The 18,021-nt window shown below is 37.0% G+C and overlaps 3 protein-coding genes and 1 pseudogene across 3 annotated transcripts; 3 read left to right on the forward strand and 1 right to left on the reverse strand.

Moving 5' to 3' along the window:
• Nucleotides 1-282: 282 nt before the first annotated feature.
• Nucleotides 283-6,976, reverse strand: LOC137715341 (DUF21 domain-containing protein At4g14240). The gene is made up of 13 exons (XM_068454631.2): nucleotides 6,606-6,976; nucleotides 6,413-6,489; nucleotides 6,079-6,162; nucleotides 5,853-5,966; nucleotides 5,452-5,535; nucleotides 5,144-5,215; nucleotides 4,673-4,740; nucleotides 2,084-2,171; nucleotides 1,879-1,952; nucleotides 1,424-1,784; nucleotides 1,218-1,264; nucleotides 1,034-1,103; nucleotides 283-657 (listed from the first exon to the last, which is right to left on the reverse strand). The coding sequence occupies exons 1-13, from the start codon at nucleotides 6,880-6,882 to the stop codon at nucleotides 547-549; spliced, it is 1,527 nt and encodes a 508-aa protein (XP_068310732.2). The 5' UTR covers nucleotides 6,883-6,976; the 3' UTR covers nucleotides 283-546.
• Nucleotides 6,977-9,256: 2,280 nt separating this feature from the next.
• LOC137716230 (protein WHAT'S THIS FACTOR 1 homolog, chloroplastic-like) lies at nucleotides 9,257-10,062 on the forward strand (annotated as a pseudogene).
• A 1,203-nt stretch (nucleotides 10,063-11,265) lies between these two features.
• On the forward strand, nucleotides 11,266-12,058 carry LOC137716232 (Tetratricopeptide repeat (TPR)-like superfamily protein). The gene has a single exon (XM_068455656.2). The coding sequence runs from the start codon at nucleotides 11,387-11,389 to the stop codon at nucleotides 11,891-11,893; it is 507 nt and encodes a 168-aa protein (XP_068311757.2). The 5' UTR covers nucleotides 11,266-11,386; the 3' UTR covers nucleotides 11,894-12,058.
• A 5,125-nt stretch (nucleotides 12,059-17,183) lies between these two features.
• Nucleotides 17,184-17,964, forward strand: LOC137714648 (uncharacterized). The gene is made up of 2 exons (XM_068453807.2): nucleotides 17,184-17,334; nucleotides 17,447-17,964. The coding sequence occupies exons 1-2, from the start codon at nucleotides 17,184-17,186 to the stop codon at nucleotides 17,962-17,964; spliced, it is 669 nt and encodes a 222-aa protein (XP_068309908.2).
• Nucleotides 17,965-18,021: the final 57 nt, after the last annotated feature.

Here is an 18,021-nt window from a genome sequence, read left to right on the forward strand (position 1 = left end):
TTATGTTAGAAGGACCATTGCTACAATTAAGTTAAAGTTGAGAGACTATTTCTCCAATTGGGTTAAAGTTAAGAGGTCATTTCTCCAGTTGGATTAAAATTAAGGGACCAATAATAATAAATTTTTAGTTAAGGGATCATAGCTGCACGTTTTGATGAGTTGAAGGACCAATGGTAATGGATTGTTAGTTGAGGAACCATTGCTCCAATTGAGGACCATTGCTGCAATTTACTTTTTTTTTTTTTTTTTTTGGAGAGCCGGGTGTGGGGGGGTGTGTGGATATTTCTAAATCCTCATGATACTTTTCTAAACCCAAATGGTTTAATGTAGTTGTAGGACACACCTAGTTTTCTAGCTCTAGAAATGGACATGGATTTGACAAAACAGAGACAGAAATTACATGCACGCACTATAACCTACAAACCCTAGCTTACAGATAACACCGTAATAGTCGCACGCGGCTGATCGCAACTCCGTGGTGACGCTAGCTGCTGGCGTTCGTAGCTAGTTTTTCCAACCGGAAGTCTGGAACAACTTACAAGTCTGTCATCTCTTACCGCCTAGAAGAGGCTCCCGTGGAGACCCTGAAAACCTCACCGAATGTCCATCATCTTCTGCAGACTTCTTCGGGGTTTGCCCGTGCTTACTTAGAGCGCCCTGAAGGATAACGAGTACATAATTAGACAAAACAACTTCTAACTTCAGAACAGCCATACAAATGACGCACAGCTTGTTACTCAATCCAAAATACGTACTCGGGGAAGAAGCAAAAAGGTTTGATACTTCTATCAATATTTGTAACTTTTTCTTAAAGCATAAGGAATGCACATCAAGAGAACAAGGATTTGGAAGAGCTTCGCGGATACTTTTACATAAACTCTGTTGAACTACAGCGAGATGCATGTTTGAAAATCACAGATTTGGTGAAAGCTTCAGTTACTGGAAAAGCTCGTGCTTTTTAAGATATATTGGTTGATGACCTCATGTTCCAATGACTTAGCGAAAGACTGACAAGTAAATGATGTTAACTTACTACAAGCAACTTCCGAGTTGATGGAGCTCGTGCCATGGATGAAGCAGCTGCTGCAGCAGCCACACGTATCCTATACAAATCACACATTCCAATTTAATCAAGGAACTTGACCGTGAGAGAGAGAGAGAGAGAGAGAGAGAGAGAGAGAGAGAGAGAGAGAGAGAGAGTTCAGATCCCATCATACCTCCTATGTACATCGATATATACATCTGTCTCATCTACAATTTCCTCCTGCATTGAAAAGAGGATTAGGAAAATTCATCATCAAACAGAGCGCATGTGAAAAGAAATAGTATTGGCATTTTTTGGTCGTTGAACACATAATATTATACTGACTGAACCACATAAATTGAACTTAAGGGTAGGAGATTCGATAGACGCAGAGCATACTTGCAGAAGTTCTTCAAAAACATCCTCCAGGGTGATGATTCCTATGACCTCCCCGTCTTCAATGTCCTCTGATGAATTTGGATTTATAGCGCCATTCGGTTGAACAGTTGGCCTGTTTGTCAGAGACTTTGGAGCTTTATCTATGTCGAGAGCAACACTCCCTGATTTGTCATCTTGCTTGATTGGCAAGGACGCAGCTAGTTGAGATTTTAACTGTGCCAGTTTATCCTCCTTGAAATTCTCTACGTCAGGAATTGTCAGAAGGTTGCTCTTTCCTTTGCTCTTCACTACAGCTGCCAGGTGACTGCTTCCTTTTTGAAACTCATTAAGTATATCATAAAGCGGCATATCTGCCGGAACCCTGGGAAATCCATGCATAATTATTTGAAGTTTTCCCACATACAACAGAAGCAGATATATACATAAAGGATAATATGGAGAAAGAAGTGACGCACCTAGGCATTCTTCGAATCGAAACAGCACTGACTGGAATCTCTGCTTCTGCTCGTACTGTGAGAAGACTTTTCACCTAAGTCCATTACAAAATAAATGAATAACTATAAAAATGACTTGCGAATCCTACAATCAGCTGTGACATACCAATTCTACAATTAACTGTTATCAATGGTAGGAAATCAAAGGCCAGAAGTTTTCACTCACCAGAAGGAGGCCGATAATGTTTTTTGGATTTTCAGAATAGATGGGGACTCGACTATGACCTCGCGCAAGAATTTTCCCAATTGCTTCCCTGAGGAAACAAATATCAGTTTAAAAATGAATATTTCCCTCTACAACAGAAAACAAAAAGAAGACCAACACCCATCTCAATTATTACCAGATGATCCTCATAAGTTCTTGTCAATACCTAGTTTCTACTCTATTTTGCTCAATATAGCAGCAGATACTGTTGTCCTTTTATGCGCAAACGGAAGTGAATTCTAACAAAATACCAATATCAATGTCGTAGGTGAAAACTAAAACAAACAATCTCAAATTAACACAAGAGATTTACGTGGTTTGGCGTAAAGCCTACATCCACGAGCGAAGCATGGCAAGAAATTTCACTAAACAAACAGAGATTACAAAAGAGTATTTAAACTCTCACAACCCAAATCCCACAATTACAAACCCTAAACCAAACGAGTAGAGAACCCAAAACTAACGGAGAAGATTCTCCCAAATTGCTCTCTAACTCACAAACTCACAAATTGACTCTCACTAAATTGCCACACGAATGAGCCACATCAAAATACACTAACCCTAAGGTTCTATTTATAGTGCATAGGACTTAGGTTACAATAAAATTCCTAATAGGAAGTAAATCCAAATCCTAATCAAATAGGTAATTAACAAAATCTCTCCACCAAGGAAACCAACTAAGAAGTCAAAATCCAAACCCAAATAGGACACCAAAACCAAATAGGTGATACAAACCTAATTTTTTGCATCATCCTAATTCTGAGCCGTAAAACCCAACAATCTTCACCTTGGCGAGAAATTAGCAAACTTCCAAATCAAATACAAACTTCAAATTTGGGATACCAAAATACAAATGCAAACGTGCACCAAATTCTTTTGAAACTGATCTCCACCTAGAATTAAAAAATCCAAAAGTCTTCAAACTTGAAATTTCCTCCAATGCCTTCTCCAACAAATTCCATTACGGAAACTAGCAAATATGAAACAAAATCCAAGCAAAAGCTTGAACGTACAAACAAAAAGTGCGAATTGCACTCCACCCAAAGAGCTTGAGTACCAAGCTCCACCTCCTCACATAACCTTTAGAGGAGTTCAGAACAACGATCTTCTGCAATGTTTGCATCAACACTAGCAAAAGACTTATCAAACGGCTTCTTTTTGCCCTTGAGTTTAGGGCAATCTACTTTCCAATGACCTTCCTTATAACAATAGCTACAAGTGTTCTTTCCAAGTTTGCTCATTTCCTTATTCCTTCCTTGAACTACCAAAGCTCCATCTTGTGTGCCAGACACTTTATTCTTTAGCTCTTTAGAATTCAAAGTGACTTTAACATCTTCCAAACTAAGACTTTCTCTAGTGTTCATACGAAGGAGATAAAGAACACAACAAAGTTATCGCATAATCCTCATCACTAATTTGGTCGTCCACACTCTTCAAATCCATCATAAGTTTACTGAATTCATCAACATGCTTATGAATTGACGTACCTTCATCCATACAAAGAGTATGCAAACTTTTATTCAAATACAACCGTTTAGCAAGGGATTTGGTCATATACAAGCTCTCCAATTTTAGCCACAACTCGGGTGCAGATTTGAGGCTACCAACTTCACGCAAGACTTCATTCGATAAAGTCAACATGAAGTGCCCGTTCCATAATGTCTTTTTTTCTTCATCAGTCCACGAATTTGGCAAAGCCTTCACACCCTTTAGCGTTTTTAAAAGCCCTTATTGAACTAACAAAGCATGCATCTTCAATTGCCAAATACCAAAGTCATCGAACTTTTCATTATCAACTTTCACCGACAACACAGAAGGCTTCATAGTGACTGCCAAGCAAAGCCCAAGCTGAAACCTGGCTCTGATACTACTTCTTGTACTTTTATGCGAAACGCAAGCGAATTCTAACAAAGTACCAATATCAACGTGGTAGGTGAAAACTAAAACAATCTCAAACTAACACAAGAGATTTACGTTGTTCGGCATAAAACCTACGTCCACAAGCGAAGCATGGCGAGAAATTTCACCAAACAAACGGAGATTACAAAAGAGTATTTAAACTCTCACTACCCAAATCCCACAAATTACAAACCCTAAACCAAACGAGTAAAGAACCCAAAACTAACAGAGAAGATTTTCCCAAATTGCTCTCTAACTCGCAAACTCACAAATTGACTCTCACTAAATTGCCACACGAATAGCCACATCAAAATACACTAACCCTAAGGACCTATTTATAGTGCATAGGACTTAGGTTACAATAAGATTCCTAATAGGAAGTAAATCCAAATCCTAATCAAATAGGTAATTAACAAAATCTCTCCACCAAGGAAACCAACTAAGAAGTCAAAATCCAAACCCAAATAGGACACCAAAACCAAACAGGTAACACAAACCTAATTTTTTGCATCATCCTAATTTTGAGCCATAAAACCCAACAGATACAACAAAAAAAAAGTACGATCTAGAGATGTAATTGCTATTTCAATATAACCACACAAAAAAGAGCACAAAATAAAGAATATGTAGAAGAGTCCAAGGCAAACACACCAGTCTAAGTTTGAATTAACATCCAAGGAAAATGTTGATTCAATAGGTGTCATAGCCTCCTCTGCGGTCTGGACATCAAAAGAAACTTTACTATTATGAATCCTTCAAAGAATAGAGAAAATGCAACACGCAGACGTGGATTGTGATGTTATCTCAATACTTAGAAGGCATGCAGAAGCTGAAAATTGCAACCAAAATCAAACACCCAGGAAGACAAGGACCAAAATAGATTGGGAACCAGTATCAGAAATACAGCAAGAAGATCAAGATGCACATAGAAAGCGAGAAAATTGGTATATATTATAGAACTGAGGAACATGTACATGAAGTAACACTAGAAATTTTATGGAAATGCCCTTACATAGTCAAATTATCTTCCCTCAAATTGCTCTGTAATGTCTCATAAATTTCCTGTGTCATATGCTGCAACGACAAATGCAAAGCTTAAATACATCTGAAGAAATTGGGTACCTTTTCAGTTAAATCTAGGGCTCCACTGATGATCGTTGTCTCATCATGTGTGAGTTCACCTCCCTTACCAGCCTAAAATGGATAGAAATAGCAAGTCAAGGAAAACAGAAAACAATCTGAATTCGGCACAACTGTAACTGTTCTGGAATTTTCAGCAGCCATTCACAAATCATAAAGTCACATTCAACACCCAGAACTAGTTGCATCATTTATCACTACCGTTGTTCAACAAAATAAATTAGTAGTCAGGAACAAACTTTGGACATATGAAAGTAATGTCGTACACACTTCCAATCTAAGCAGCTTACCTCTTGGCCATGAATAGAGACTAGGGCCTTCAATTGAGCCCGCCTAAACAAATCATCACTATGTCCAAGTACCTTATCAAGAACCTGAAACCATGGGTTACATTTACAAGCTATAACATCAATTTCCGAATCTGAAACGTATTGGACTTCCGTCCATACTATGTTTTACTAAAATAGGAAACATACTTTATGATCCACATATGAAAATTATAACAAGTATAATATTAAAACGTCACTGGTGCCTAAGAAGAACTTGTCTCAGTGTTGATGTGATATCTTGAATGTCTCATAGCCGCAAAAAGCAATTTACTAAGTAGATGACTGAGCTATAAACTAATAAAAGACAATAACTTGAAAAGAAAATTAAATTCAGTGATCCAGTACAAACGATAATTACATACCCTTCCAATTGGGTATGCAATCGGATAACAAATGGCCATCAGAATGCGGACAAGCCAAACGAAATTGGCACCAACTGAAAGCCCATATCTTGAGCAAATAGATTGCGGAATAATCTAGTCCAACATGGAAAAGCACAGGTCAGTCACAGTCCCATAACCTCATTTAACACTAAAACTCTATCCAACTGCATTTCAATAATAAATAATAACTCGGAAAATGCCGTACCTCCCCGAATAACAGAACAAAAGTTACAGACAGCACAACAGCAACAACTGGGTGAAAGATTTTATCAAGGTATAAAGGAAGCGCCTGCACAAGCAAAATTAAACACAAAACAAGACAAGTAAATTAAACATTTTCATATCTTTTTTTTTGGTAACACCAATTAACATGTTCATATCAATGTTCAGCATCACAACCGCATCAATTGTGGTTAGATGAGTGTGATTTAATCCACAAATCTCGAAATTTAAACTTATCTAACGAAAATCAATGTTTAATCTATAACACAAATCTCGAAATTCAACATTTGTTGGCATCGATAAATTGTCAAAAGTACCTCCATGGCACAAGCATTACAGAGAAGCAACGTGACCAAAAGTTGGTGCTGCTTTTGCACAACAGGTAGTATCTTAGCTGCGAACAGAGACGGATCAACATCAAACCACTAAAATTAATCGCATAATTAATCTCAATTAAGTATAATTAAACACCAATTCGTTAATCAAATATCAATTTTCCAAAAAACCGACCGGCTTGCTTCTTCTCAGTGGGGCTACCGCTGCGCTGGAGGATTTCGAGGTCGACGAGGTTGAGTGACATCAACCCCAAGGTGAGGCCGGACATGATCCCGGCGAAGAGGACGAGCAGGCACGAGACGCCGGCGTAGAGATACCACGACCCCGTCCCGAACGGAATGTCATCAGACGTCATCACCAGGTCCTTGGCACCGTTCCACGACATCATTTTCGCCGTCGTATTCGGCGGCGAGATTAGGGCGCTGGTTTGGGCGGTCGGCGGAAGGGGCATCGGGAGGGAGTGAGAGAGTGTGGCACGCCGTTTTTTGGAGTGTCCTGACTCGTCGCAGTGCAGGAAGGTGATGAGGACGTTGACGCTGCGCACGATGTAAACGTGGAGAGTAGAGTCGTAAAGGATCTACGGTCGAGATTCTGCCAAATGCGGATCCGGGAGATCTGTTTATTTTTTCATCAGGAGGAAAAGCAAAAGTGTAAATTGTACGCGCTTAATTAAATTAGAGTAATGATTCATTAATTAAAAATTCATTAAAATATGTAACTATGATCATTTTTGTCAACTTTGTCAAAATTTTATCAAAATAAGTTATGTTAGAAAAATCATTGCTACAATTGGGTTAAAGTTGAGAGACAATTTCTCCAGTTGGATTAAAGTTAATGGATCATTTTTCCAGTTGGATTAAAGTTGAGGGATCATTGGTAATGAATTTTTAGTTAAAGGATTATAGTTGCATGTTTTGATGAATTGAAATACTAATGATAATGAATTTTTAGTTAAAAGATCATTGTTCCAATTGAGTTAAAATTGAAGGATCATTGCTACAATTTACTCAATTTGAGGAAGACATAAAAAAAAATAAACGATTTGAATTGGCTGGGTCTGAAAAGTGAAAACTCTGTATAAAATAATGTCTGCGAATCCAAACCCATTATATACATATTCTCAAATGAGCACATTGACTTTTGCTCAAGTTGCAATTTGTTACTAAACAACGAAGAACTTAGTATGGTCTAGTGTTGTTTTTCTTTATTTATATTTATACATGAAAAATATAAAATTTAAATTTTATAGATGACGAGTTTGATATCAATTTATTTTTTTTAGGACACAATTTAAAATTTTTCCTAACCATGATAATATATAGGGTAAATTACATTTTCATACCTCAGGTTTGAGCCCTATTTTAATTCCTTACAACATTTTCAAAACATTTCACTTTCATACCTTAAGTACTATTTTATTTCAAAATAATACATCTGTTAGATTTTCCATCCATGGATTCATTAAGTGCTGACGTGTCTGCCACATATATTCCATGTGGCTGCCAAATATGTGACACGTGGCAAAAAAAATTAAATTTTTTTTTTTTAAAACCTGAATTTTCCCAAAAAAAAAAAAAAAAAAAAAAAAACCCATTATCCCTTCCCCTAGCGACCCACATCCCTAAAAAACCCAAAAACCTGCAAGAAGAAGAAGAGGAAGAGGAAGAGGGAGGAAAAAAAAACCCAAATCCAATTCCCCACCTGCAACAAGAAGAAGAAGAAGAAGAAAACAAATATATATATATATATATATATATATTTGCAACCCATTTCGTCCCCACCCTTTGCAAGAAGAAGAAGAAGAAGAAGAAGAAGAAGAAGAAGAAGAAGAAGAAAAAGAGGGAGGACAAAAAAAAACAAAAACTGCAACCCCACCCCCCTGGGTTCCGCACCTGCAACAAGAAGAAGAAGAAGAAGAGGAAGAGGGAGGAGAAAAGAAAAAAAAAAAAAAAACCCCAAACCCATTTCCCCACCTGCAAGAAAAAGAAGAGAGAAAAAAAAAAAATTGCAACCCCCCCCCCCCTCCCCCCCAGTTCCCCACCTTGCAACAACAACAACAAGAGGAAGTGGAAGAGAAAAAAAAAATGCTTCCCCTGCCCACCCCACTAAACCCCCCCCCCCCCCCGGGCGGGACCCCACGACCCACCTCCCTTGCACAGAGACCCCGAATCACACCTAATCTCAGATGGTTTTGTGGTAGATTCATCTTGGGGAGTTTGAGATGATTTTTGGACTGGCTTTGTGGTAGATCCACCTAATATTGGGTGGGATTTTTTAGGGTGGGTGATGGGGGATTTTTGGGAAGGGTGATGGGGGATGGGAGAGAGGGGTGGCTCTGGTGGGATTTTGGGGTGGGTGATGATGGATGGGAGAAGGGCGTGGGTCGGGGATGGGTTTCTTTTTTCTGTTTTTTTTGAAAATTCAGGTTTTAAAAACAAAAATTAAATTTTTTTTTGCCACGTGGCATATATGTGGCAGCCACGTCAGCACTTAACGGATCCATGGATGGAAAAATGTAACGGATGTATTATTTTGAAATAAAATAGTACTTAAGGTATGAAAGTGAAATGTTTTAAAGATGTTGTAAGAAATTAAAATAGGCTCCAAACCTGAGGTAAGAAATTAATAGACTTTATATGGGCCAAGCAGCCAAGCCCAAGGTAATTCATATGGACCAGCTTCCAAGCCCAAATCCATAAAACAGTCATGCAGTTCAAGCCCAATTCAACTTTGTTGCTTTGCAAGCCCAATTTGAAATTTGCTTCTCTCTCCTCTTACTCTTACTGTGTCCAGTGACTGAGTCAGCTCGGTCTCCGATTCTGGCTATGCTCTCCAAAACCCGACCAATCTCCTCCTATATGCGCACCCGCAAGCCCGCTCTCAGACCCAGCACGCACCTAGCAACCCACCTCCAATCGCAATCAATCTCGAGCCTCAAAGTCGTCTGGCGCAAGGACCAGAAGCTCGACCGGGCAATCGAAAACGACAAGCCGTACAAGCTCTGCGCCCGCGTCGTCAAGGAGGTGCACAACGAACCGGGTCGGGTGATCCCGCTCCGGTACCTCGAAAAACGGCGCGAAAGGCTGCGGCTCAACATCAAAGTCAAGACCTTTCTTAGCAGAAACCCAGGTTTGTTCGATGTTTACTATGATAGAATTAAACCCAAATCGGAACCGGTTCAGTTTCTTCGATTTAGCGATAGATTAAGGATGTTTCTGCAGGAGGAAGAGAGGATTTTTAAGGAAAATGAGCCGTTGATTGTGTCTAAATTGTGTAAATTGCTGATGATGTGCAAGGATAGGGTTGTTAGTGTTGATAAATTGGTTCATGTGAAGAGGGAATTCGGCACGATTTCTTGGTTAGCTTGGTGCCCAAGTATCCGCAGTATTTTCGAATACTTGGGTGCCCCGGAGAGGAGAATTGTTATCTGGAATTGGTTTCGTGGAACCCCGAGTTTGCGAAATCAATGATTGAGAGGAGGGCACAAGAGGAGTCGAATTTGACAGGGATTTGGGTTCGGCCGAATTTTGACTATAGGCTGCCATAAGGGTTTTTCTTGAAGAAGGAAATGAGAGAGTGGGTTAGGGATTGGGTGGAAATGTATTATGAAGATGCGTCGATCCAAAGATGATCAGTTGATTGACCGAGATCCGCTGCTGGAGATAAAGGACAAGTTTGCGGAGCTATTGGAGGAGGGATGGAGGGAGAGACGAGAGCATTTGCGGTTGCAAAGGGAAGAGGTTGAGAAGAACAAGGAAATGATGGCTATGAGGAACGAAGAATAGGACAAGTGCATGGTTGGTGATCAAGAAGCGGTGAAATTTGCAACTAGACGACAGGTAATGAGGAATTAGTTCTTAATCATATGTATTGACATTGAGCTGCAAATAGTGTTGAAAGTATTGGATGATCTCGGTTGTGAGGGATTATTGTTTTTAATTAACCAATTTCGTCTCAAATATTGTAGTGATTCTTGGTGTACCTGAATATCTTTGATGGAGGATGGAACTGCTTTTTTTGGGTGCCATATTAAATTTGTGTTTGTTTTTATTCGATTCTACAACAGTTCATGAAAATGGAAATTATTGACGGAAGCACTAAGACATTTTGGGATGCATGCTCGCCTATGTGATGCGACATTGTCATGGAGTTGTAATCATGCACAATGTGTTTCTCACATTCAGTTCCATCCCAACACTTATTGTATTCGCAATATCACACAATTTTAGCAAATATTGATCTTGTTATTGTGCAGTCAAAGTGCAACTAAGTATCGATGTATTAATGCTGGCGATTGATTTATTAGACAATGAACACATTCCGACTTCTAAAGGGAATATCCACTGAAAATGGTTATGATGAATTTGCTTCTGTTTAGAGCATCAGTTAGTTCATACCGCGTTGGAAGTGAATGCTATTCTATTTACCAATCGTAACTGAATTCATCTCTTTTTAGCTTTCCTATTCTGCATTTCTGTATAGCCTTCCGTAATGAACCGGAAGTTCTACCTCCCTCAATCTTCATTTGAGCTTTAGCTGTAACCGTTTCATTTCTTTGAACAATCCTGGAAACGGGGCATGCATCGGATTCATGTGTATTTCATTATCTCTATGTTGTGACCAGACAGGATGGTAGTGTTTGTAATGTCTGCTAAATTGACAGGGAGATGACACATATAATGTAATTTCTGTTCTTGCAGTTTGGTAGGAGCAAGGTCGGTTGTGGAAACACTATTTGGGAGAGTTTGCACGTCACCTAACACAAACAGAGTCATCACACCAAATGAATGGGAACCTAAACCTCATTCCCTTGGTAATCTCCATTACTTTTTTAATTAGTATTTTGTTTATAATTATTACCCACAAAGAGAGCCTAACAACTAAGAAAACAAGAAGTTTATGAAACCACAACAGTGTATAAATAGACGAATTAGCCGAAGAAGAAGATAGCTGAAATGGTCATGGAGAGAGTCAGGATTCTTACTTTAACCTTGTTTGCAGCTTCCTTGCTCTTCCTGCCGAAGATGAAGGCGCAGCATGTGTTCCCGCCTGCGCGCCCTCTCTGTGCATCGCAATTTGCGCTTGCTAACTATGCTTGCTCGATGCTCCCCTTTACTCCGACGCCCCCACCAACACCCCCCTCCCCTCCCCCTTCGCCCCCCGATGATGATGAAGGACAGGAAGAGGAACGTGGCCAGGGCCATGGACACGGTCACGGACATGGACACAACCACGGACATAGACGTGTCCATCACAGGCACAGGCATCATGATCATCAACCCATTCCTGCAGAGGATAACTGTTGTAAGTGGTTGACCCAGCTGGACAATCAATGTGTGTGTGAGCTGCTGGTTCACCTGCCCAACTTCCTCATTAGGCCTGCTCATGCGTACACCGTGGCTGTCGGAGAAACTTGCACCATTAGCTACACGTGCGGAACTCCGATCAGGATCAAGATATGATGAATAAAGCATATTTACTTGCTCATCAGCGTACGGAAAATTAATTTATTTGCACTCCTTGCTTATATTTGGTTTTATATGATGTTTTCGTGGTATGACTGTAATACTTAAAATCTTGTTAAAATTTGGCGTTGTTTATTTAACTGCTTATTATATTTCTATTAATTTTGAGCTTTCAACGTAAAAGAATTGAAGTTTATGCATGGACAAGAGGCGAGGATCTTAACCTATCAATATAATTTTGATTTTAGACCCTGAAATTCAACTTTTTTCCTACCCAGATTGCAACTTTTAGGGTTGTTTTAAAATAAAAATTCAATCGAGAAAGATTAGATGAGATTAGCTAAGATTATACGAGATTAACTTTTTGGCAATGGTCGCTTATGAGGCACCTACCTACACATGAAGGGATTAGGACTATTATGCCCAAACCCCCTGGGTCCCTCCTCCACCATTTTTCTAAAGAAATACGAAGGAAAGTAAACGAAACTAATACAAGTGGGGGACTAAGTTAAAATCCGTAATGACCAAATGATCAACGAAACTGATAATAAAGACAAAATGAAATATCACTAGCATGGGTAAAGGCAACAAAATTTGGAACCGTAAAAAATCAATGATAGACATAACTATCTGCCCGAAATGAAGCTAAAGAATCAATAACTTGATTTTCTTCTTGATAAACATGTTCATATGAACTGCATTTGACAAAGTTGTTATTCTAATGAAACCAAGTGATCAATCCAATTCAACAAAGCGACCAAATCCAATCCAATCCAAAACAAACCAATGTAATTGGATCCGATGGCGTATTTGCTTGTGAAAATCCAATTGAATCCAATAAAGTTTTTTCTTGTATGTTTATTAAATTTAATATATAACGAACAATTTAAACTATTTGATAGAACTACATTTAATATAATGTGAAACGAATACACTTTTCTTTAGCATTTAATCTTTGTTTTTACACCTATATCGATTAGAACTTGTGACTGAATTAGACTCGACGAAAGTTGTCTCACATTTGATGTATTTATGTTTCATACTATTAAAAATGAAGATCCAATCCAAACCAATAAAAAGAATTGGGTTGGTTTGGATTGAAAATCAACAATCCAAAATATATATTGGATCAAATGTGGATTCGTTAGATTTTATAAATCGACGAGCACTCGTAATTGTTTTAGTTTCTATGTTGAATATGATGTTTTACATTAAGAACGTGAGTCTCATGCCAAGAAAATAAAGCTTCGCATGCAAGTTTAAATGATCTTGAGCGTCTCCATGCAAAGCAGCATTTATTAAAACCGTACATATCTTGAATGGCTAGATTTTTCTAAACCAATGAACATTCCTAGCTGCTTTACATTTTGTACGGGATGTGATGCAACAATTTTCCATGTTGAAAAAAGGAATCCTACGCTAAAAATGAATCCTACGCTAGGGTTGCTTGTCAGTTTAATTTTCTTTTTGTTTGTTTGCAAAGAGTTCAGGGGAGGAGAGACTTACTCCGTCCCAGGGCCAGAGCATGCCACAGTCACTAGGTTCTTTAAAGACTCACATAAGGGTTTTAACCCCTTTTTTTATTCTTACAGATCTCTCACCAAGAGAAATTGTTGATAATGGATTTCGAACCTAAGTCTTGATATAACGAAGAGAACAAACCTTACCAACTCAATCCTCATTAGCATTTTATTTTTCTTTTTGTTGGAATAGATGATTGATAATTTATCAATACATATAGAAACATAATCATGAATCCAAGAGTTCATAAATAAAGTAATATCTGTGGTTCACCCATTGAAGTATAGAAAATTAGGGTTATCTTCTTGCTCATAGAATTATAGAACGTGAGAGAATTTTCATTCTGATCAAAACACAGAGCAGTACATTACATGTCATTATTTAATTGGAGGAATTTTTTGTTTCAAGTGTCTCTCAAATTGTACAATAACATAAGATGTCCTCGTGTTCGGTGCACACTGAAAAATGTATGGTAGAATGTAAGATAATATTATCATATATCTTTGGCTCCATGAATGATAAGTTTCCAAGTGTCTGCAAATGCGACAAAGAATGGAAAATGGAGATTGTATGTATGTTGATAACAACCCCAATAATAATATGTTCCAATCTAAAAGATGGTGACTTGATTGAAGATAGTTTATTCGAAATTAACCTTTACTTTTACCAAAAGGAACAATTGACTATAAACTAATTGGTTGTACAGGTCGACGGTATCCTCCCATTTCACCCAAAACTTTATTCGATCTCTGCCCTTTTTCGCTTTCTTTGTTTTGTTTGTTATGAATTTATTCTCTGCCCTTAAATAGTGAAATCTATATCTTGACCATGTACCCACAGTTTACAAACTTAAAACTTCCGTACTAGGAGGACCCCTTGTGAACCTAAAGATATATATAGATATATATATATATATATATACACACATACATACATAGACGAATTTATGGCACTATTTTGTATTAAGGGTTTAGGGTGTTTTTTGTAGAAATGTATTTAACATTTTTTGTTTCTACAAATTAATGTTTTAATGGTTTTAGATTTGTCTAATTTTGTGCAACGATGATCTATGAATGATGTTTTAAAAGATAGACGGTTCAAATCATTAAAATATATTACTAAATGGGGCTTACAAAAACATGTGTCAAAAACTGTTTAAGAAAAGCGGTGCCGCGAATCTTGCCCATATATATGTATATATTTTTCTTATAGTAATTAAAAAGTTCAAATTGTTCTCAAAGATATAATTTTGGTATATGAAAGAAAATACTTTTTTTTTTTATTTGTAAAAAGGTTCACAAGTATATGATGCTACGCGTATTATAGCTCAAATAAAAGAATTGCTTAGATGTCACTGATGTATAATTACGTTATGAGACTTGAGATATATAATACATGTATGGTTATATAAAACTGAGTTTTAATGAAAAGGGCTTTTCTAAACTTTTTATTAACCAAAAATCATTCACTAACTTTATTTAATAAAAAAACTTAAATTTTAATAAAAATGACTTAAGTTTTAATGAAAACGACAAAAGTTTAACATAATAATTAAAAAAACAAAATTTAACGCATGCGTCACATTACTCAGTTACACACTTTCCCTCCATCCCTCTTTCTCCCTCTACCGTTATTAGCTCCTCTCTTCTCTCTCTCTCTCTCTCTCTCTCACATATTCCCATTAAATTTGTCTCTCCTCTCATCTCATCCATTCACATTAACTTTTTTCTTTTTTCTCATCTCTCATATTACTCTACTCTTACTCCATAAATATTGCAAATTTTACTTTTTATTTTATTGTATGTTTATTTGACCATTATTTCATAATTTTTTTGGAACAAACTAAGTAATAATATTACAAGACAAAATATAAAGAAAAATTTTCATTTTTCAGTTTCATAAACAATGCTTATTTTAATTTCGAAATAGTGATTTTATCTTTAATTTGGACAATTTTTTAAGTTTGTGTCATGTCATGTTAACACTAGTTATTTTTACAACTGAACATTGATTATTTCTAGAATCGAACACTGATTATATTTAGAACTTAACACTAACTATTTCTCAAACCAAATAATGACTAACTCTTAAACTGAACACTAGTACTATCATTATTTCTTAAATTGAACACTGATTATTTCGTAAACTAAATACTGACTATTTCTTAAACTGAACACTAATACTATCACTATTTCGTAAACGAAACATTGACTATTTCTTAAACCGAACACTATTGCTATCACTAATTCGTAAACTAGTACTATCACTATTTCGTAAATTACTAACTATTTCTTAAACCAAACACTTATACTATCACTATTTCGTAAACAAAACACTAATCATTTCTTAAACCAAACACTAGTATTATCACTTTTTCTTAAAAAGAAAACTAGCTATTTCTCAAATTGAATACTAATACTATCATTATTTCGTAAACTGAACATTGACTATTTCTTAAACTAAACACTAATATTATCACTATTTCATAAACTAAACACTAACTATTTATTAAATTGAACACCAGTACTATCACTATTTCATTAACCATGGCAGAGAAAACAATGGACAATAGATGAAGCTCAACTGGAAAATGCACACTAGCATATATGGTTTTGGGGGCCAAGAAATTAGTGGCCAATGGTTTGAAAAATAAACTTGGAAAAGTCATATCATCAACATTAACTAGATACAAATGATTAGTTGTGTTTTCTGATTAGTTGTTATACTGATTAATGGATGAGTTGTGAACATTCTAACAATGAATAGCAAACCCAAATAATTATTCTATACACAAGAATGTCGTCAAAAGTATTATGATCGTCAAATATCTTCAGGAAGTGTAACCAAAGCAATTAGTTATTTAAGTATGGTCGAATATCTTCAAGAAGTGTAATCCAAAGTAATTAGTTATTTAAGTCTGAAAAGAGCATGTATTTCTCTAATTTTAGGAAATATGAGAGCCTATTCCATTCTCACAAAAAGTTCAAATAGGAAATCATCAGTTAATATTATTATGGGAGATAGTTTATTACATTTTCGTTAAAAATGGCGAGAGTGGGAATATGAGGGGAGCATTGAAAGTACTAACTATCATCATTAAAGCTCCTAAACATGAAATAAAGAAAGAGGAAGGAGGCACGTGGGGCTATGAGGCTAGGGTTTGAAGCTACTAAAGAAAATAATAATAAAAGGTGTGGGCTGCTACAATATATATGGTAAGTTTACAGAATTTGCAATGCACTCGCTTTTGTGAGGTTATTTATTTTTTATTTTTTGGTCCTTATTAGACCATCTCCAACCCTTGGCCTAAAACCTAAAATTTTTAGCCCAAAAAATTTAGGTTTTAGCCCAAAAACAACTTTTCTGCTCCAACCCTTCTGGTCTAAAATTTTAGCATGAGATTATTAAAGAATGAACTTAGGCTAATATTTTTCTTAAATTGACCTTTAAAAAAAATTATGTAGACTATCGTAAATTGATTTTATGAACATTTTAATCTTAAAATATTTAAATTCCGATAAATATTGAAAAATCACTAAATCGACACATGAAACTCACCAAACTTTCAACTTTCACCAAACTTTCAACCTTCACCAATCGTTCAACCTTCACCAATATTTCAACTTTCATCAATCATCCTCTATATAAACACAGGTTGAATATCAATTGATCACACAATCTTTCAACCTTCAATCATCCTCTATATTCACCAATCTTTTAACTTTCAAAGTGTTTTTGTTTCCTAAAAATCCTCAATATCTCATCAATGGGTGATAGAAGAAGGCGTAGCAGGACAATGCAGATGACACAATATCAAGTAAGCCTTGACATTGAGGATATAGAAATGATCAACGCAGAAGCTGAACTTGCAAACTCGCTTATGCAATATGAGTACCATGCTGAATCTAACTATCGTGGTTCTGTCACGAGGCGTTCATTTGTGTAGCATGATATAGAATAGTGTCTTGACCGAATGATGAAAGATTATTTCATCCAACGTCTGAGATTTCATGCTCATGATTTTCCAAGGCGGTTTTCAGATGAGGAGAGAGCTTTTTGATAGCATCTTGAACGCAGTTGTCAATCATAACCACTACTTTGCAAGGAAGATAGATGTCATCGGCCGACAAAGTCTGTCACCTCATCAGAAGCTCATTTCTACATTTTGGATACTAGCTAATGGGTGTTCTGCAGACTCAATTGACAAGTATTGCCAACTTGCGGAGAGTACTGCTATTGAGAACCTGAAACGCTTCTGTCAAGCAATTCAAGCCATATATGGAGCCACATACCTCTGCAAGCCAAATCGTGAAGACTTGAAGAGGCTTCTACGCAAGGTAGACAAAAGAGGCTTCTATAGCATGATAGGAAGTCTCGATTGTATGCATTGGGAGTGGAAGAATTGTCCTACTGCTTGGGCTGGCCAATTCAAGGGCCGTCATAACAAGCCAACCATCGTGCTCGAGGCTGTGGCGTCTTATGACACATGGATTTGGCATGCATTCTTCGGCATTCCTGGATCAAACAACGATATCAACGTTCTTTGATCTTCACCTCTGTTCGATGATGTTGTCAATGGATGGGCACCAGAATTTCAGTACAAG

Source organism: Pyrus communis, chromosome 3 (genome assembly GCF_041283825.1).
Source record: "Pyrus communis isolate YQ-2024b chromosome 3, ASM4128382v1, whole genome shotgun sequence".
Lineage (NCBI taxonomy): Eukaryota > Viridiplantae > Streptophyta > Magnoliopsida > Rosales > Rosaceae > Pyrus > Pyrus communis.

What these genes read in the sequence shown, in the direction of transcription:
- LOC137715341 (XM_068454631.2), bottom strand. Translation starts at nt 6,882, where the DNA reads ATGCCCCTTCCGCCGACCGCCCAAACCAGCGCCCTAATCTCGCCGCCG. An exon ending in TTGTTCTGTTATTCGGGGAG is followed by an intron (nt 5,967 to 6,078) that starts GTACGGCATTTT and finishes ATGTTGGACTAG; the next exon opens with ATTATTCCGCAATCTATTTG. An exon ending in ACATTATCGGCCTCCTTCTG is followed by an intron (nt 1,953 to 2,083) that starts GTGAGTGAAAAC and finishes TAATGGACTTAG; the next exon opens with GTGAAAAGTCTTCTCACAGT.
- LOC137716232 (XM_068455656.2), top strand. Translation starts at nt 11,387, where the DNA reads ATGGTCATGGAGAGAGTCAGGATTCTTACTTTAACCTTGTTTGCAGCT.
- LOC137714648 (XM_068453807.2), top strand. Translation starts at nt 17,184, where the DNA reads ATGGGTGATAGAAGAAGGCGTAGCAGGACAATGCAGATGACACAATAT. An exon ending in TGCTGAATCTAACTATCGTG is followed by an intron (nt 17,335 to 17,446) that starts GTTCTGTCACGA and finishes TGATTTTCCAAG; the next exon opens with GCGGTTTTCAGATGAGGAGA.